We start from the raw sequence: 21,886 nt of genomic DNA, 5'->3' as shown, positions 1-21,886 counted from the left end.
TCAGCATTTTTCTGTAGCACTACGTTCGAAACAATCTATTCCTTTCTTGCCTATGTCGATTACTATTCACTTTTCCCTTTCGTATCTTTGATGTCTGGTAGGCATGTGATGCTTGACAATTAATATGTTCATATTTGGTAGAAGTAATTAACATGAGATCCGGCAACATTACCTCTCACTACATCCACTTGACTAGTTTACAGATTTTTACTTTTGCACATTTTTACAAGTGGGCGAAATATGAATTTTTGTGCAAAAGTTCGAGCGTCTAATGACTTAATAAATCAGATGTTAAAATGTTTCCCATTTTGAGAAACGCTTTTCTTGATATTGGTAGTTTGCATACCCTCCCTTATTCAGCATCGTCAGTTACCTAGCTGCTCATCCTCAACTCCAATACAAAATCAATGAAGTTTTTCAAACTGCAGAAACCCTACAATCAGAGAGCAAGTCGTAAATGTAACTACCAGTGTAGTAAAAACGAAAGTTCAAATTCGTACGATTGTTAGAGCTGTCGTATAACAAGTGACGGAAAGATTCGAATCGTTCAAAATTTTAGTCAGTAATACGCACTAAATAAATTGAGCTTGACAGTAAAGGTTAAGATTACACTCTTCATATTTAAACAACATGTGTTATAGATACTATTGCTAGACGAAGCGTTCGACTTTCCTCTTAGAAATGTTTTGGCTGCATTTGGAACTGATATCGTACCTACTGTTGTAAGTCCCATTCAGTTGCATGGTGTTGCCTTATAGATGCTTCTAGAGTCACTGTTGAAGCTTATCAGCTTATCCATAATCACATCCATTCTACGAGGTGTGGCTAGAAAAAAACCGTACTAGTACTGGTGAAACAATAAAACGAATGCAATAAGGCTGAAAGTCGCGTGGCCTGTCACGTGACTCTCGCTCCGCCTACTGCTCGAGTTTCATCTGCCTCCTGCACTCAGTCTGCCCGTGGCGTCTGTTTTAAGTAGTTGACGTTTTGTCTGTGCGTCGGAAAATGTTGAGTGTACAGAAAGAACAGCGTGTTAACATCAAATTTTGTTTCAAACTAGGAAAATCTGCAAGTGAAACGTTTGTAATGTTACAACAAGTGTACGGCGATGATTGTTTGTCGCGAACACAAGTGTTTGAGTGGTTTAAACGATTTAAAGATGGCCGCGAAGACACCAGTGATGACGCTCGCACTGGCAGACCATTGTCAGCAAAAACTGATGCAAACATTGAAAAAATCGGTAAACTTGTTCGACAAGATCGCCGTTTAACAATCAGATCAGTGTCTGAGTTAACAGGAGTTGACAAGGAAAGTGTTAGGCAGATTCTTCATGAAAGTTTCAACATGAACAAAGTGTGTTCAAAAATGGTTCCAAAGTGTCTCACAATTGAACAGAAGGAACGCCGAAGAATGATTTGTTCTGACATCCTGGAAAACATTGAAAGTGATCCCACCTTCTTACAAAATGTTATTACTTGCGATGAATCGTGGTTTTTTACTTACGATCCCGAAACTAAACGCCAATCGATGCATTGGAAAACTCCTGGTTCTCCACGACAAAAAAAAAGCACGAATGTCAAAATCGAAATTCAAGGCAATGATGATTTTTTTTTTTGACATCAAAGGGATTGTGCACATTGATTGGGTACCAGAGGGACAAACAGTGAATCAGCATTACTACATTAGCGTCCTGGCTACCCTACGTGAGCGAGTACGGAGAAAACTGAACGATTTGTGGAGAAAAAAGTCATGGATCCTTCACCAAGACAATGCCCCAGCTCACAGTGCGTTGTCAGTGAAGACGTTTTTGGCAAAACACAACATTCCCATCTTAGATCATCCACCCTGCTCACCTGATTTGGCCCCCTGTGACTTTTTTCTTTTCCCTAAAGTCAAGTCAGCTTTGAAAGGAACTAGATTTGAGACTGTTGAAGCAGTAAAAGAAAAAGCGACGGAAGTAATGTATGGACTTACCGAAAATGATCTGCAGCATTGCTATGAACAGTGGAAAATTCGTATGGAGCGGTGTAGAGACCGAGGAGGAGAGTACATTGAAGGAGATAACATGAAATTGTAAATAATTGTAAATAAATGTTTTTTCCAGCATCAGTCCGGTTTTTTTCCAGCCGCACCTCGTATAATGTTCCTGTTCGTTCGTTGATTAACAAGAAGGTACATTTTTTGTATTATAAGGAATTTTTAATAATAATAAATATGTATTAATGGAGAAAACAGCTGTGATCCATCGATTTCCATAGATCGTGGCAGCTCATTAACATCACGGGTAATGAGGCAATTACCCTGCCCTGTTCGCGGATCACCTTCCATGAACAGGCGTCCGTTTTCAAATCGTTGACGTCACGCCATCACATGTCAACATGATATGTAGGGCACTATACAATAATCACGCGACGATGATTTTTATTGTCTTTCTCTACCAACAGCATTCTAAAACTGTCCTACACCTCTTCGCTCTACGTCAATCGGCGATATTTTTCGTATTAGACGCATTATTAGCGTATTCGCCTCCAGACCAATAAACAAAGTAGTCATTGTGCTTCACTCTTGCACTGCAGGATCTAAATACTTAAACAGCAGTCCTACAAATTTTTCTGTGACACTCTTTCTACACCGAAGGACCGGTTTAGGCCAGCCGCAAATACAGAACTATTGAAATTAAACGAACTAACCGATTAAGAAATCACACTAGACATCACGGATTGCTGAACATACTCACCTACATTAACGATATTACACGTTGTAAGGCTTGTATTAAGAAGCAGTGTTCAATCTAGAATGTCATGATGTAAGTTTTCTGAAAGTTGTGCTTACACAACATGGACATTTAACTTTCTTCACTGCACTTTTTTCATGCGATTAAGATATGGCATCATCTGTTTGTCGTAGACAAATGTCAAAAAGTCTCTGTAAAAAGCTACTTAAATACTTTTGTAAGCTTATTAACAACTTATATAATGATGTCAACGGTCTGAAATCAAATGACGGCGCCTTAAACCTCCAGGATAGCAGTTTTTGATTACACTGTTCCAGTACGGTAACTATTTCGCAGGCCCACGAAGAAATATTTGAGTAATCGTGCACTCCATGTGGAAGCTTGCTGCGCTGCCTACGGAACAATGCGTCACCGAGATTAAGAAATGCTGGATCGGTTTTCATTGCACTTCGCAGGATATTAGTGAGGGAAAGCTTTCCTGTGTACATCGGTTCACGTACCAGTATGTTCTTCACGAAATAATTTCTATGATGGTGAACTGAACAACAGGAATGGACACCACTGCCTGTATAATTCAAGATTAGGGAAAACATTCATGCACAGTAGACAGGACATGAATGGTATAAAGACAGTTACGGTTTAATTTTGGTACCAAATTTATATCAGATTAAGTATGCAACATTACCACCACTCCCTGATGATGTCATGTCTTTTCCCTAACCGACATGTGGGTCTCACTTAGGGAACTCCCAGTCCCCTACCTCCTTTCCGCTAAGACGTAATCCAGGATGGCAGTCTGAGAAAAAATAGCAGTAAATTCCAATTTATTGGCGGGAATATCAAATATTGTGTGTTCGCCTTGAGGTTCGGAGACCAACTGACCTAGTTCACAACACCACCACCACCACCACCATCGCCACTACCACCACCACCACAATAGGGCACTGTTGTCCCTTTCCCCCACCCCCTGACCCCTCTGTGCCTTCCCTTCCCTCTCCCGCCTCTCCTCTCATCAGCAAATTGACGGGAAAAGACTCAGTTTGTATTGGGCTGTCAGATAGAATGGACGTAGGTCTTTATTATTTTGTATGCAGCGTGGTATATTGTTCATTTAAACAATGTGAGTTGCCACTCATAGATCACCTGATGGTAGCTCCATCCAATTTACAAGGGAATAGGTGCTGCTGGGAGAAACATATGGACGGGTAATAAAAATATTAGAACAGGGACCCACTGTCCCATTGCACCTGTAACAGCCTGCCCTGTATAAAGGACTCCTACAGCAATATCATTTGAAAACGAAACGCAGTTACACATATTTACGAGTCGTAAGTCACATCCTAATCAACAGAAACAGGGAAATATATCGTACAATATATCTTATGAATGTAGAGGTCATTATCTTACCTAAATGCGGTGCCTCAAGACAAAAAGAAAACTGATGAGCCACCTCCAGTCTAGTACAGCGCCATTTACCAGATGTCGGGAAACCACGGCTCTTCCGAAGCCCAGGTAAGTCCCAACTTCCTGTCGCTGCCTGCACCACTCCCGCCACCAGCTGCATCACAATGCAGTCCAACTCACGCTAACTGCAGAACCATTCCCTAATATAGACCATTAAGTTTCAAAAATCCGAGATACAGATGTTGCTTTGTCAATAAAACTAAAAATTCTCATGTGAAATGTACATTTCTCCCATTTATATGAGTTACATTCAAAGATAAAAGAAATCGACCCATACGCAAATTTTCACATCGTTAAAAGTATCGTTACTCATTGTGAAAACCCTGTACATCTCTATGGCGTTGCCTATATTTCCTCTAAGCATTCTCTCATCAGGTAGAGAAATATCTGTTATATTCTGCATCATTGGACCATGATATTAAACTCATTATTGACTCACGACGGAGTGCTAAGAACATCTATCACAGGATGCCTCCTCACTTTTGAACTCTCTCTCTTAAAGTAAACAAATGTCTCATCGCATGTGAAGGCCCACAAGGTAACAGCACAGATAAGCTGTAAATATCAGGCTTTTACTATGTGTCACTTTATAAATTTGGTAATATAGCTGATTTTATTATGATGATTATCTCGTCCTGTTCCATTAAAAGATCTCACCACAACATCTGATTAGCTGTTCCTCAGTCTCTGCTCTGCCCTCTCTGCAGCTTTGCCCATGTGATCATTCCATTTGAGCAGAAGTCACCACCTTCTGCATCCCATGGAGAAACAGATTGAGCTGAGCTAATGCGACAGAACCATGTTTTGGCCACTTAGTGGAAGTGGGAACATGTTGTCATAGCTCCGCCGACTGTATAAAATGTGTAAGGCTAGCGCCACAGGAAGTTTTCTCCTGCAACACAAAGTAGTGGAAGAGACAGTACGAGCAGCTACGGTGGTTTTCCTTGTTGGAAAAATTAGGAGTTCACTACTGCATAGTAGTGCATCTCCAAACTACGTACAGGTACTGAAATCCAAAGGAGGTCTGCATTCCTCATGGTGCATTCATGTCTGACACCCAATCATTCTTTCTACCTTCATTGTTTTGTACCACCCAACAGAGAAAAACTGCGCACCATAAAATCTCTGCTAACCTCACTCGGTAGAGAAATTGATAAGATACTACCAGGTGGTGATCTTGATAAGATATTCCTGTATACTTCTCTTCTGATATCCCGAAAACAAACAGTATCTGCTTGCTGACATCGAGCATATATGGTATCCCTATTAAATATATAGGTTTTGCTCCACTGGAGCAGATAGCCAGTGATCGAAATCGCTTGCACAGGCCAGTGTAAGGTTTCATCATCTGTCCACTGTAGGAGGACTATACCCCACAGACTACCAATCACAAGAGAGGGCCCCTGTGTTGTTCTTTCATAAGCAGTCTGATATACTGTTTTTTTTTTTTTTTGCTGTAACACATCCAGTCAGTGTAAAAATGCAGCTTTGCACACTGCCACACAAGTTTTTGTGTTTCCACCACCACTTAGAAATCTGTGTCAGGTGGTAAGCTGACATTAACATGTTTCGATCCATTGGCTCTCACAGAAAGCTCGACATCACATGGTGTAAACTATGCTGCTCCCACAACCCACAGGATGGTTGAAATAAATCACAGAGGCGGTATTTCTTATTGACAAAAAATGTAAAAGATGGAAACTGGAAGAGTCTGTGGCATTATGGAGCATTTCCAAACAGCTGTCTGAAAGTGATGACCAATGGTTCCCTGTAAGAGGCATTCTCTCTTGCTGATGATCATTTTATAAGACTGATGTATGGTTTCTGAACATTGATTAGATGTGAACAGTAGGTGGTACAGACCTCCAGAGAGCTATATTGTGTCTGTATCACAAACACTGTGTGTTTTTCTTTGGTGGAGAATGAAGTAGTTTTATCATATTAAAGTTTGACACCATAGTGAGTGGAACAAAAAGCGTGCAGGGTGGATGAATGTCAGATGTTAATATCTCGGCAACCACATGGCCTTAACGTTATAGTGAGTTCAAGTACAGAACGTTGTAGCCTTAGCAGTACATGTGTTCACGTTCTATGACCATTTGTCTCTTGTCAATGACTTCTTGGTAGTGACCCCAAACACTAGAACAACACTTTATAATTGATAGTGCAGTTGATTTACACAAAATGCTTTAAACTCCTTCTGTTTGAAGCTCTATCATGCATAAACCACACAACTCTTCTTAACTGCCTGTTATATCATCGCTGGCCGGCGAGGCCGAGCGATTCTAGGCGCTTCAGTCTGGAACCGCGCGACCGCTACGGTCGCAGGTTCGAATCCTGCCTCCGGCATGGATGTGTGTGATGTCCTTAGGTTAGTTAGGTTTAAGTAGTTCTAAGTTCTAGGGGACTGATGACCTCAGATGTTAAGTCCCATAGTGCTCAGACCCATTTGTTATATCATCACAACACTCTACTACCTACTATACACTGATAAGGGGTGCTAATCTCCTCGTCATGTGCGCATGTGGAGAGATCTTGTGCACTTGGATGAGGGTCATGATTAAGGTTGTTGAAGAACAGCCTTCTTTGAACAGCAGTTACAGACTCAGATTCCTCCATTCCTTCACAAGATGTGGAATGTAATGGGTATAGTACCCTTCTACTTCTGGTCAGCTGGGAATTAAATTGGTGACATTGTTGTAAGGAGGACTGGTCAACAACAGTGAGGGGAGATCTTTCAATCTCCAACTTTATCCTAAGAATGCGAAAATGCTCTGTGACTCCCACTGCCCAAAGATGGGCAATCGTAATAGTAAATTATGCACTATGATTGAAAGGCTAGAAATATGTAGATAACCTAAGTATGAAACTTCCTGGCAGATTAAAACTGTGTGCCCGACCGAGACTCGAACTCGGGACCTTTGCCTACTGGCAGAAGTAAAGCTGCGAGTACCGGGCGTGAGTCGTGCTTCGGTAGCTCAGATGGTAGAGCACTTGCCCGCGAAAGGCAAAGGTCCCGAGTTCGAGTCTCGGTCGGGCACACAGTTTTAATCTGCCAGGAAGTTTCATATCAGCGCACACTCCGCAGCAGAGTGAAAATCGCATTCTGGAAACCTCCCCCAGGCTGTGGCTAAGCCATGTCTCCGCAATATCCTTTCTTTCAGGAGTGCTAGTTCTGCAAGGTTCGTGGGAGAGCTTCTGTAAAGTTTGGAAGGTAGGAGACGAGATACTGGCTGAAGTAAAGCTGCGAGTACCGGGCGTGAGTCGTGCTTCGGTAGCTCAGATGGTAGAGCACTTGCCCGCGAAAGGCAAAGGTCCCGAGTTCGAGTCTCGGTCGGGCACACAGTTTTAATCTGTCAGGAAGTTTCATATCAGCGCACACTCCGCTGCAGAGTGAAAATCTCATTCTGGTAACCTAAGTATGTTGGTATTGGGCGCTGTCTGGTATACTTTGGTCTATATATTCAAGAATTAACCATGAATGGATGTACTGCACAGTCATCTATCTACATTCAAGATCTAGTATACGGAATAGCAAAATAGTCGAGGGGTGGCTTACTGATGAAACAGAAATTGGGAAGCATGCTGTTGTGTCACCGATCAGTGTTGAATTTACGGAAAAAACTTGTAAAATTGATAAAATTGATTGCACTATGAACTGTGTTGTTCCATATCAACAGCGTCTTTCCCATCCCACCTGCCCACTGGTATGCTGTTGATTACCACGTAATGACTGAGTGATAGCCTTTCAACATCCGCAAGGTGAGCGGCTTGGGAGATTTTTAGGCACTTTACACTGTGGAGTTAGTGCGTCGGAGATAACACTGTTGATAACAAGAGTATCAGCCACAGATAAAACTTGGTGCCTCTAATAGGAAAACAAAGCAGTGCACAGTCAGCGAATCCACAGTGGTTACGAAGAATCTGGTCGATTATTATGGATGGCATGTGTTGGAATGCCAGGCGTAGGTATCTCAAGGTAGCAGCTAGTCTTGCTCCTGTTTTCCGGGATGGGGCTGATGGTATTACTTGGGTACAATGGGACTGGACGCATCTAAGCTCCACCGCAAGCCAAGTTGCAAAGTCAGACCGCCTGACTATTTTTTCTCAGTAAAAAGTCTTATAAATGTTTTGTTTTTACTCCGACGAATAGGGATCTGGACAACTAGAGGACGGCTGTTTTAGGAAAGGGCTTGAATTTCACCCATATACCTATATCCTTGCTATTAACATCTTTTATTGGTAGGAAACTAATTAATAACGCTGCTGAAGAAGTAAGGCGTGCAGCAAGCTGAGCACTAACAATATACCGTCCACAAAAAAGCAACTTATCCTCGTCTGAGTGACCTGAACTTCGTAAACTACGGAACTATTCCTAGACAGTAACTCACCCCGCAGGCATAGGTAAGGCTACTGTCTTTCAGCCGAGAGACGTCTACATAGAGAAAATGTAAATACAACTTACTTGAGGACACAACATATCGTAAGAGTGACAAGGTCCCAACTGCACGAGTTCAAAGAAAAGCTGCTCCATTTCTGAGACGAGCTCTCTACCTAAGCAAGTTGTCAGCAGTATTAACGGATACATTTCCTCCAAAAATATACGGCCTTCCCGATGCCCTACAAAGTAATACCGCCGGCCGAAGTGGCCGTGCGGTTAAAGGCGCTGCAGTCTGGAACCGCAAGACCGCTACGGTCGCAGGTTCGAATCCTGCCTCGGGCATGGATGTTTGTGATGTCCTTAGGTTAGTTAGGTTTAACTAGTTCTGAGTTCTAGGGGACTAATAACCTCAGCAGTTGAGTCCCATAGTGCTCAGAGCCAGCCAAAGTAATACAAAAACAAAAGTATTTCAGAAGAAACCGGAACTTATAAAAAACGTTTGGGGCAGATACTAAAAGTATTGACGTTTAGTCCGACAATGAGTAATATACTTATTGGTTGGCCAAATATTTAGCCTCGTTGTTGAGACTTTTGTAGGTAAATGTGAGCATTATATCCGGAATTCAGAAGACTTTATTAGTAGGTTAAAAACTTGGAGATTTAACAAATATGATTTATTGGTTAGCTTTGACGTCATTTCCTTATTTACTAAAGAACCTATTGCTGACTCTCTGTCACTGATTAGCAGCAAGTTTGAAGGAGACTTAACGCTATTATTTGAGCATGTGCTAACCTCTACTTACTGTTTGTTTGATAACCAATAACAAAATGGTGGTGTTCCTTGGAGAGTCCTCTTTCACCCATAGTAGCTGATTTATTCGTGGAGGATTTTGAAGGAAAGGCACTCAACTCTAGAGTTTTAAAACTGACTGTGTTTCTGGAGATATGTCGATGACACATTCGTAGTTTGGCCCCATTGCGAGGACAAACTGATCGAGTTTCTTGAGCATCTAAATACCATTCACGAAACTGTCTATCTACAGAGGAAGGGGAAATGAATAGCTGTCTACAGTTTCTGTATGTATTAGTTCGACGTGAGGAAGATAGGTTTTCAGGACATAAAGTTTACGGTAAGCCCACCCACACCGATTTATACTTGCAGGCGTCTAGCTGCCACCATCCAGCGCAAACTATAAGTGTTCTTGAAACTTCAGAGCACATAGCCCACGCAGCTTCTGTTGCTGTCGGCCTGCAGGGTGGACCGGTACACATTCAAGAAATATTTCGTAAGAACAGACACATGAAACATCAAATTATGAGAACTCTACAAACTGAAACTTCAGACCAACCGAAGGAGCAAGAATAAAAGACGTAAAGTCTGTGGCTTTTCTACCGTTTATGGAAATAGTTCTTCAGAACCTGCAAGAGTAATGAAGAAACATAAAATGGATGTGATCTTCCTTCCAGTGACCAAGATGACAGCTCTTCTGATATCAGTGAAGTGTGTTCTCTTTTTACCGAATGCGGGAGTACACGAAATTCCTTTGAGTGTGGCACGTAGCCACATATGGCAAACAATACGCACTGTAGAACATCGTTTCATTGGACGCTGGCGGTACATTCGTCTACTGAATACCAACAAATCTGTGCTTTCTAAAAAGATATTGTTCTAATTATCAGCAAAATTCAAGTCCTTTCGTAAAACAGACATTCGCGAGCTGTCCAGATCCTTATTCATTAGATCAAAAACAAAATATTTATGACTTTTTTGCTGAGAAAAAGCAGTCAGGCGGTAAAACTTTGAAGCTTTCCTAGCGGTGGAGCTTTCATGGGTTGCGTCCCACTGTACTCAAGTTATGCAATCAGCCACCTCCCAAAAAACCGGAGGAAGACTAGCTGCTACCTTCAGATGTCTGCGCTCTCCAGGGAAATATTATCCTAAAGCTTCACTGCCTGGCATTCCAACATATGCCACCCATAATAATCGACCAAATTTTTTCGTAAGCACTGTGGATTCGTTGAATCTGCTCTTGCTTCGTCTTACTCTTACAGGCGTAAAGTTTTATCTATGCCTGACGCTCTTGTTATCAACAGGGTTGCCTCTGACACATGAGCGTTTACTCCACAGCGCAAAGTAGTTTAAAAATCTTTCGAGCGACTTACTTAGAGAATGGCTGAAAGTTTGTCAGCCGAAAAATCGGAACAAGTTTTAATACGCTCGATGCACACCAAAAAAATGGTGGAATATATCATGGAATATTTGTCAAAATCCTGTAAAGTGTGTCTCCTGCTTCAATCTTCCAACACTAGTCTCATTTCCTATGACTTCGCTATTGGTTTCATTTGAGATCAGGCTCATGGGCATTGGGTCTGAGAACTTGTGAAGCAGTGCTTCAGAATAGTGTAGCGATCTTAAAGTATTTGATTAAAATAGTGGTAGAAATTTGTTCCTTCCGAATGGGAATACTTTGAAGAAGATACTATCGGTCAGTCTTATCTGTTCCTGAGTTTAACTGCTCTACCATCGTACTATAGTGAGTTATTATTTTAATCCAGAAAAGATTCCTTTCATTTCAAGGAAGAACCACAAAACTCACTACTGTTGGATTTAATCTGGCGGATCACGAAAGGTGTACTTCTCAAATGTGCACTGGAATGCCCATTGCCTATTTCTTGTAGCACGAGCAGAGATAAAACATAATACTTGAACGGAGTTTTAACTCTAGATCATTTCATTACGAAAAAAACTTTTACCCTGTTAAAAATGCACTGTTTCAAATCTCTTCTGTGGGATGTTGGTTTAACCCCGCCTTCTTGAGTGACTTTGATGATAAAGGGGTTGTCCTTGAATTAATATTCTGAACTCGGTGTTTTACTGATATTTTCTTTTCGTGCTTACCTTGTTCAGTCAGCATTCAAGTCGCAGTTGGACCAGACAACGTAAGTTGTTAGTAACATCAACATTTTTTTATAATACACGGGTATTACTCTTTCTTCTCTGCTCCAGACAAAACAGTTTCTGCTGCGGTATACCACTACCATTATGAATAGAGCAAGTTGAAGACTAGAACCTAGTCGATGTGTGTCTCTATGAGATCACCGTTTATCCGTCTTTGGTGTATTTTTTTCTGCAGTGCTGTGGTGCATTTCACTGCGCCTTTGTGGTGTTTGAAATATTTCTGCACTACATTTGCAATTAAAAAATACCTTCAGTTGGTTTAGTTGTAAACTGGTTTACTGACTTACATGTAACGGTTGAGATACTACCTCCAAATTTTGTCAGAGCGCTGGTGTCAGATACGACTTATATCTGTTTGTATTTATTATACGTCGTTTGTTAAACACAATGCTCCTTACTCTAGGTCACTATCTCACTGTCTGTTGTATTCTTCACTGACCAAGTACCTGGAGTACTATGCTTGATTCATTTTGGAGGTGAAGTAAGTGGTTTGTGAACACATGTGTGTATTGATGAAAACAATTTATTGCAGCAGTGAGTTGTATAAAAAATGAGTGAACGGTATATGCTGTCTTTAAAATGAGTGTGATAAAACTTGATGGCTGTATCTTATAAACTACCCATCTGAATGGATGTGAATCTCGTTCTTCTGCTGACTGAGAAACCGATATCTCTTATTACTGACTTCATATGATTTCTTTTCTAGTCTTTACACTATAATCCTGACATAAATGCAGGCACAGTTATCATTCTGATCAAACACTTTTCGTCTGTGGTTTTGGTCTTCTGCATGTTTCTAGAAGTACAGATCTCAACTTACATCTTTTCACTGCTTTAGACGGTGCATGTTGTGTTTAGAATGAGTGGAATAAAGTATACATGGCAAGTACCTAAGTGACGTTGCGGCTTGCTCTTCTCACTGACAGGTAAAAAGTGTCCTGTTTCATTGAAGAAACTATTTGTACATGTGAAATCCTACTTGTTAGCTGTTGTGTGGAGACTCGTGATTGCATGACGCTTTAGTGTACTACCATGTCGTTTCAGATATACTACATAGGCCGAATGAGATAGAAGATTTTGCAGTTGTTTGTGAACCGTCTGTTACCATTTTTAGATCTTTTGTACTGTTGTTTCTAGATATGTACTTCTTGTATCAGAACACAAAATGAGATGCTGTTGTTTATGATAATCAGTACCTGCAGTGTGGGCTTTTTCATTCAGAGAAGAATAAGTGAAAATTGCTAACTTTCGGTAGTGTAAGCAATTATCTGATTTTCGCATTAGTGTAAATGTTTAACATAACATGAAAAATCTTACAATTTGTGCTACACCAAGTCAGTGAAGAAATTTTTAATGTGGAATCTCAAATTTAAATTGAGATTCGATTACATCTCTTGTTTTCTGTGTAGTATAATTGCAAGTAGAAAACTAGATGATTATTTGTTGTGCCCAGCGACATGAGTTCTTGTCATATAACTGTTTACTGTTATCTCTGCAATGAATTGTTAAAAGGAGTAAGCGACTGCATAACATGTGTAAATTATCTAAAGTTATCACTCTTGCAGTTCACTAATAATAACAGAACACTGAATGCCAGAATATATGTTCGTATGTAAAGGAAAATCATCTGTAGGTTTTGTTATGTCAGTCAGTATACTGTAATGACTATTTATTACAATGGTCTGCAGAGAGCAGTAAATTGTGAGCTTTTAAGCATTATTCTATACTCTTTCATATCATTTGACAGTCTATAAAAACGTTTGGTGAATACCTTGTGAATTAGGAGCGCATCTAATAAAATTAACTATTTTTCTGGAATAATGATAATAACCTACAATATTCAAAACAATGTGAGGCTTCACTATTTAATAGTTACCGGATGGAGCTCCACTTTCACAGCTCTGAACTATTGCATGCTCTTCACATTTCATTGTGTACTTTGTACAGTGTATTGTCTTGTTCACAGTATCATAAAAAACGTGTTGTATCTGATTTTTACTTCACGTTGTTGTTACAGTGTTCTTGAGAGCAAAAAAATGGTTCAAATGGCTCTGAGCACTATGGGACTCAACTGCTGAGGTCATTAGTCCCCTAGAACTTAGAACTAGTTAAACCTAACTAACCTAAGGACATCACAAACATCCATGCCCGAGGCAGGATTCGAACCTGCGACCGTAGCGGTCTTGCGGTTCCAGACTGCAGCGCCTTTAACCGCACGGCCACTTCGGCCGGCTTGAGAGCATATATTACTATTTCACAGTTTTAAAGGTACACATTTGGTGACTTTATGCACTTAAAGCACGTGTGTGTGTTATTTATTAACTCACAGTTTCTGTAACAAAGCTAAAAATAACCCACAACAATCAATTACACTGTAAGACTGTGAACAGATGATGATCAAGATCATAGGTTTTACTTCTGTATATCACCAACAAATTGGCTGTGTTTCTTCTCCGTAATGCTGACAATATATTTTTGTGTGGGATATAATGTCTGTTACCTATCAAATACTACTGCAGATGTGTTAGTAATGTATGCTAGAAGCCAGTCTTCACCAGTTTGGTTGGTACTATGATCTACTCTTAAACAAAAACATTAAGTAAGCTAGAGTGACAATTTGACCCCAAAACATACAGAGTAATTACTGTGGTTTGAAATGTACCCCAGTGTTGTTTACACATCCGTACACAGGTATACATCCTGAGTGTTTGCTCTGATACCAATCGATTTAGTCCTACAGGTTTAATGTGTCGAGCTTTACATTGAAGTGTTTTCTTCTTGTGTATGCATCTTTTTTAAATACACAAAGTATTTTATTTGAGAGTACACTTTGTAACGAACATGACATACTATGTGTTAAAACTGATCCTCGTCAAGTTTGATCCAGGTAATTTATCACATGGAGATGGTATGATCCATCCCTTTATAGGACTTCCTTTGTCGGTGTGGCTGAATTCTCGCCTACCTGAAAGAAATCTCTCAACTGCTACGTCATATCCCGTTTCTGAAGCTCATTACTGTTTGAGAGACATGGATCAAGTTAACTTTATCTCCTGGTTGCAGATATAGTCCAACTATGGACAAAAGAACTGACTGCTGTGATTTGGAATTGAGGAACTGGTATGTTAAATAATAAGACAATTTAAGTAATTATTATCATTATAATCATGTATTCCTACATTCTAGAGTAATGCTATACCATGGATATACGGTTTCTTACATGCATCACATATGAAACCTCTGTAAATACAATATTAAATAAGAACCAATAAATTAAATATGCGGTACTTGCGTAAAATACCAGTAAAACGGAATTATCTTGATTTCTCAGCATAACAATCTTAATAACTTGAGTTTTGCGTTTTGGGTCCTTCGAAATGATACAGAAAAGAGGGCGTTGCTCTGGAGACCAAGTACAGTGTTTTGGTGGGGCGAGAATGGTCTATTTAGGGCCCTGTTTTTTTCTTTTTTTTCTAAAAAAATTAACATTTTGAAGGCACTTTAGATCGGACGAGTTGGCCCTGTGTGTATGTTGAGTGAGTTTTTTTTGCCTTGATCAGAAATATTTTAGACGAGAGTTTCGTTTTAGTTGCCTTCAGACTATTGCGAGCACTGTATTGTGAATATGGTTCCGTTTCAAAAATGCTATTTCAGAATTGAGAACACTGTAGGGGGTCCCCAGCTAGCAGCGTCCTCTATTGAGTGGCCGCGGGGCGGAGTTCCCCGGGCAGGGCTGCCAACAACACAAACCGGTAGCGGCATTAAACAGTACCGCCGTTTCATCAACTGAGTAATGCCACCATTCTGTCTGTACAATGTCTTCGCTTCAAATACAACTGTAAAAAGTAGAACGCAACCTCAAAGTCACCAGTTAGAGTCGCATAGCGACTCGTTCATATATTTCTATATATATATATATTCATATTAAACAAAAAGACAACAAACTTGAAGGAAGTATCCCATAACGCTCAAAAGTTACCAACAGTTTTACATATACTACATCTCACACTCAAAAGAATGACTATTTTGCGAAATGGACTAGAAGATTGTGAAACAGCCTGTTTATGAATAACGAACGAACGTACGAACGAGTGGCGGAAGCAACCCTCGGGGCAGTTGCCAGTGATACGTAGTAGAGCGCTGCTAAACAAACGTGGATGTACTGAATGGCAAGACCCAGACATGTGAGAACTGTTTTTCGTCTACAGCAAATCATCACACTAGGTATTTCTGTAAGAAAATAGAATGTAAGGCAGATTTTGGTAAAAATTACACACAATTTTATTTCGCTTACTCTTTTATCATAAAGATAAGGCGCGAAGGTGCTTTTTAAATAAGCTTGTACTTTCTGTGACAAGGTTCGAACGGGGATCCTAACATTGCCGAGACCTCTTTTTCTTTCATTGCAAAACGATAAAGGTATTTTTTAAACACAGGAATAAAACTTGCCAAATCTGTTTTTATAAGTATCGCTATCAAAGGCTGGGGACCAAGGTCTTTTGAATTTAAAAAAGTAAAATATTGCACCGTTGATAATAAGAACGCTGACACACAAAAATGGGGAAGAGGTTTGTAGGTCCAAATGGTCCGTGTGCATTTGAAAAATTGTTGCGTTCGGGAAATAAAGTCTGTTCATATGGTCTGCACTGCAACAGTAACAGAATCGGCTGTCTATAATATGTGTTATTTGTAGTGTTGTACCTGTAAAGTAACCGCGAAATTAGTCCGGTATAGTTGGGTGCGCCACCTCCGCTGTATTTCAGACGAACCCAACGAGAGAAAACATTCCTCACCGCTACCACCACCTTGTAAAGGGTTAGCTCCCTGTCAAATGCTACAACAACCATCGGAAGCGGTAAAAACTACAGGGGGTAACAATCACCATAGGAGTCAACAATGTCAGTTTTTCTATGGGAAAAAAGAGTACAAACAAAACTATTACGTAAAAAATCCCAGTACATGCACTGGCAACATTTTTTCTTTTGCAAGAAGCGCTTTTGTTTTTTTTTTTAATACAATAAGAGGCGCGCAACAGCTCGCGGCGGCCCGGGGAGGGGGTTAGGACACTGCGTAGGAGCGGCGATACTGCGATCAACGACTCGGCTCTGCGTATGTGTGTGTGTCTGCGTGTGTGTGTGAATGTGTCTACGATGCGAGGACGGCGTCGAGTACCGCCACTGTCAAAGCTCTGTGTGTGTGTGGTTGTTTCTGTGTGTGTGTGAGTGATCACCTGTCGTTTGGATACTGTATGTGCTTCTGGCTTGTTGATAGTTTGTTTACGATCATTTTTTGGTGATGACTAGGTACCAGAACTGCTGAGACGCCATATTTACGGTAAACAGTTGGCGGTCTCATCAGTCCGGAACTTAAAGGACACTTTGGTTTCTTTTTGCTTCATCTCCCTCGTCACCATCTTAGGTTACACCCATCTCCACATCTCCCTACCACATAATTTATCTCTTTCTCTCTATATATAATTTTTTTATTTATACATATACTATATCTTCTATCTTTCCCTGAATCCTCTCCCTCGCTCTCCCTCCCTCTCTCTATCTCTCTCTCTTTCTCTCCCAATTTTTTTTCCCTAAACACTGGCAGCGTAGTGTGGTGAAATTTGTAACCTGACAGAATGGATCGGTCGGCCTGAAGCAGTGTCGTTCTATGGGGCCCCCTTGCCCCTGTTCAGCGACCAAGTACCTTTTTTTTATTTTTAACGAAGACAATCATTTAAAAAGGAAAGCATTACCATACGAGAGCTGTTGGAACTCAAGTATACAACTAGGAAACGAAGATTGCACTGAAGGTAACTGTAAATTGTGGTTCGTGAAGTTACTATTGATACAATCGGCAGTAGAATTGTATGCATATTATTTTAAAATAGAGAAATTAATCGGCCAGTTGCTACCATTATCCAGCCTGACGTTCACATTTCTTGAAATGTTCTTACAATTTCTCGAGGAGAGTCCACTTTTAATTTTTTTTCTAATAAATCCCTTCCACGACAGTTCGGAATTCTTTTATCCACATTTTTACCACCTTCTTCCAACAATCACATTTCTTTTAGTTACTCGATGGTCCCTTTCCCTACGAAAAAAGGAAAAAAAAAGTTTTCTTTTTGCACTGCACAGCACCGCACAGTCTTTCTTCTCCGCCGTCGCAGAGATGGTGTCCACAAATACTCCTTACCCTATGTTGCATGTCCTCACTGAAACACGTTCTCAACTCGAGGAAAATTTACATAAATCTCTATCCACAATTCCAGTTTTTTTTAACTTCTTACTTAAAAGCAGTTATAAAAATTTTCAATGCAAAATTCAATCGCGTATATATCACAAAATCAGTTACACCGTCGTTTTTAACATGAGAAGGCAAAAAGATCTGGAATACGTTATTTCCTCTTTCCACTGCACCACATGATATAAACATTGCATTAACCTAAGACAAACAACTTGATTTTGACTAGGAAGTTTAACCACGGGCAGCCCACGTGCCAGAGTGACAGATTGCCCTTTTGCGGAAGCAGCGGGCGTGAGATCAGGTGACGTCACTACGGCTAACAGTTTGTGCTTAACGTGCTGCGCTTGTGGGCAATCCCTCCCGCAATGGGGTTCACAAACAATTGTAATAATAATAATTACAACTTATATAACAATAGCAACTTTGACGCAACTTCCCGAGTCCGTGAGAGAGGAAGGTAAAAACAACTTTTTTTTTTGGCGTTTCGCACAGAGTGTTCAACGACTCGTTTCAAACACATCACTCAACGACTAGCACAAATTAACAAACTCATGTTTTTTAATTATCTATAAAGGATCTTTTGTTATCTTTGGTCGTATCGGTACCACACGTGACTTTTTGGCGTGTCCGCCCCGTGCCAAAGTGTTTGTCTTCTTCCCTCGTACGTTTCTGTCTGTGTTTTTTCTTTTCTTGGTTTTACATACACGAAAAGGGAAGACAGTACCACAGTAATTGCTTTACACAGTGGCAACACGCGGCGGCGGTCGTACGCCTCGGTGGTCTTCCTTTATGTACACGAGCAGGGCGCGGTCCTCGGATGCGGCAGCACCGTCGGGGCAAGCGGAGAGCGTCCTGGTGACTCCTGCGTCGCCAGCCGGCTGGTCCTGCAGCCGACGCGGAGCGACGCTGAGGACTGCAGCCGAGTCTGCCCGCGCGGAGGCTGGGCGGGGAGACTTGTGAGGCGGCCGCAGGAGTGGAGCGGGGCGGCGCCCGTCCAGGGCACCGGCTGGGGCTGTCCTCGGTGTTAGCGGGCGGACGCGCTTACTCCAGCTGCTCCAGGAAGTTGGGCGACTTGAAGTACTCGGGCACGGGGTCGTCCAGCCTCGAGATTATCTTGTAAATCGACTTCTTCCACGACTGCTCCGTGTCCTTGCCGCCCTGGATGGCCTTGAAGAATTCCCTCAGCGTCTGCTCCACCACGAACCGGAAGTTCGAGGGGACCTGCGAAAGAAAGAGAGAGGCGCTCTGTTAGGCGGTGCAGCCGTCGGGAAGTGAAAGTAACTACAGATAAGCGAAAAAAATGTTTGAGGCACGATCATCCAAAATCAGTAAGCTACCCGTGGTTGGAGCACTGGAGAAGGCCGTTAATCTATGGATCGGATTGGATTGTTTTGGGGGAGGAGACCATCTGAGTCTGTTTAGGTTACACGAACATCCTCAGACAATGTGGGCATTTCCGGCGTTACAACCAGACAGCGAGATCATCGCGGTCTCATCGGATTAGTGAAGGACAAGGAAGGAATCCGGCCGTGCCCTTTCAAAGGAACCATCCCAGCATTTGCCTGGAGCGATTTAGCGAAATCACGGAAAACCTAAATCAGGACGGCCGGACGCGGGATTGAACCGTCGTCCTCCCGAATGCGAGTCCGGTGTGCGTTAATCTGTTACCAGTGGTGTAAAATTCTCTTGAGTTCTACCGAATTTGCTTTGTCCCCCTTCCTCAAATCACGTGTATTTAGCAATTCTATCTGACGCACACATTGCGAAAAACGTCAAAATGTATTTCAGGGAACAAAGAGAAAATTGCAAATACTGCACTTTCTCGAGCCAACGTCGTTAGCAGGCAAGGTACTTGAAACTTTCTGGCACATTAAAACTGTGTGCCGGACCAAGACTCGAACTCGGGACCTTTGCCTTTCGCGGGAAAGTGCTCTACCAGCTGAGCTACCTAAGCACGACTCACGCTCCGTCCTCACAGCTTTACTTCTGCCAGTACCTCGTCTCCTACCTTCCAAACTTTACAGAAGCTCTCCTGCGAACTAGCACTACTGAATTATCCTTTCTTTCAGGAGTGCTAGTTCTGAATGGTTCGCAGGAGAGCTTCTGCAAAGTTTGGAAGGTAGGAGACGAGGTACTGGCAGAAGTAAAGCTGTGAGGACGGGGCCTGAGACGTGCTTGGGTAGCTCAGCTGGTAGAGCACTTGCCCGCGAAAGGCAAAGGTCCCGAGTTCGAGTCTCGGTCCGGCACACAATTTTAATCTGCCAGGAAGTTTCATATCAGCGCACACTCCGCTGCGGAGTGAAAATCTCATTCTAGCAAGGTACTTGTTAACAACTGAAAATAATGACAGTTGTTTCGAGTCGTAATTCCATTTAAACCTTCGTGAATCCCTCGTTAAGTGTTGACGTGTTACGATATTGAAATGCCAGTTACAGCCTTAGCACGCCTTTACCACAGTGAATAGAACTGCCAATTCCAGAACCTAAAAAGTAATTTTAATTCTAGCAAAGCATTAATATTAAAGTCAGTTAGTGATGCTCGAGACATAATAGACAGCGACGAGGACAGGGACTCGACAGTGGACATTCAGCCACTCTGCTGAGTCTCCTTTACTGTAGACAGTGGACCATGAAAGTATGTTGGTACGACTGCCTTACGTTCAGCTGCGTGAGCTTTCTAGAATTCCGTAACTGCTGTACTTCGTAGAAGTCATGCATCCAAACATGAACTAAAACAGTTAACTGGCATTTCAAGGCACAGTCGTAAGAGTAGGTACTACCTGCTAGAAATAACATCAATCGACATCAACAGCTCTAAAAAAAAAAAGATGATTCCCCATTTAAACCCCAAGCAAAAATTTTTGATTTAAATTCTGTAATACATTATTCAAAAATATAGTCTGATATACCTCTTTGGGTGACTCCGCCTCACAACCTTTCACTACAAGCCGCATCTGTCCGCAATGAACATTCCAAGCGTCTCTTCCCCTATTCCTGTCTAATGATTTAATATTGGACAACGCTTTAAACCGCACTCCGTCAGCTTTTAATCCTCCGTTGCACTTAAAACAATTCACGATTTGCTACAGTTAGGTATCAACTTTGCTCCTAAAGGAAGCGAAATGCAACACTGTCTTTTCCTGAAGAGTTGGGAGAATACTTCATATAAATAGGTATACCAAGAGTACCTGACAAAGCAACGAACAAATGTGAGAGAAGCCGGGAAATTCCGACGTCAGCAATACCCTTCATCGTTGGTGCTGCTCCGACGACTCACCGCTGCGTGAGTGAAAGGAAAGTGAGAGTGATGTTAGTGAAAATGTCATTTTAGAAACGTATGTAATAAGTTGTCGAGTATGGACTTCTGACATTCAAGGACTGAATAATTATGGGGGGAAGGCAGTGTACCAGTAAACTAAATATCGGTGAACAACGACCGTGAAGCGTCAACCATATAATGCAGAATGCCGTAGATTACGGTGTTGTTAGTACGTTGGACTCATCTTTAGTGTTTCACTTTCCCTTATATCTTCCAGAATTTCTCGATTAATACATATTTACATCTTTATTTCTGAGCTCTAAAGTCTTAGCGGATCCAGAGTCCGTTCTTTCGCATTAAGTAGATTAATAACAAGTATTGTTAGTTGCAGACGAAAATATTTGTATGCTAATTTGTGGAGGGAATGTGATTACATTTTGGATGATCTGCCTAGAGCAACCCAGAATCTACTTTCTTATGTAATGAGGAGAAAAAGGCAAACTTCTAATTAAAAAAAATAAATTAAGAAAATAATAAAATCTACAGATTTTTAAGTACCACGAGCACAGGTAAATTACAGTGTAATATATTCCACATAACGGTTTTCGCCTGAATATGTTGATTATTGACAGTGAATGCGGAATTTTATTCTGTATAATTCTGAATTGCACTGAAATTATTTGATCTTTAATTTTGCATTTTATTAAATTAAAAGTCATGCTATATAACATGCTAGTCATCATTTGAAGTGAATCCATTTCATAGAAGCAGAAAAGATAGATCTATTCGGACTTTGCAAGGCTGTTGAGCCACTGACAGTTCTACAGTTGAAGAGAATGAAGTAAGCTCAAAA

General features: G+C 41.3%; 1 protein-coding gene across 1 annotated transcript in view; it reads right to left on the bottom strand.

Annotated features, from left to right (window-relative positions):
- Nucleotides 1-14,685: 14,685 nt before the first annotated feature.
- The window catches only part of LOC126192305 (homeobox protein prospero), a 64,972-nt gene continuing 57,771 nt past the window's right edge, over nucleotides 14,686-21,886 (bottom strand). Inside the window, exon 8 of the mRNA XM_049932593.1 lies at nucleotides 14,686-18,996. Coding sequence (XP_049788550.1) covers nucleotides 18,817-18,996 — 180 coding nt within the window. The 3' untranslated portion in view covers nucleotides 14,686-18,816. The remainder of the gene's footprint in view (nucleotides 18,997-21,886) is intronic.

This window comes from Schistocerca nitens, chromosome 1 (genome assembly GCF_023898315.1).
Source record: "Schistocerca nitens isolate TAMUIC-IGC-003100 chromosome 1, iqSchNite1.1, whole genome shotgun sequence".
Classification (NCBI taxonomy): Eukaryota; Metazoa; Arthropoda; class Insecta; order Orthoptera; family Acrididae; genus Schistocerca; species Schistocerca nitens.
This window is presented reverse-complemented; position numbering and strand designations above follow the sequence as displayed.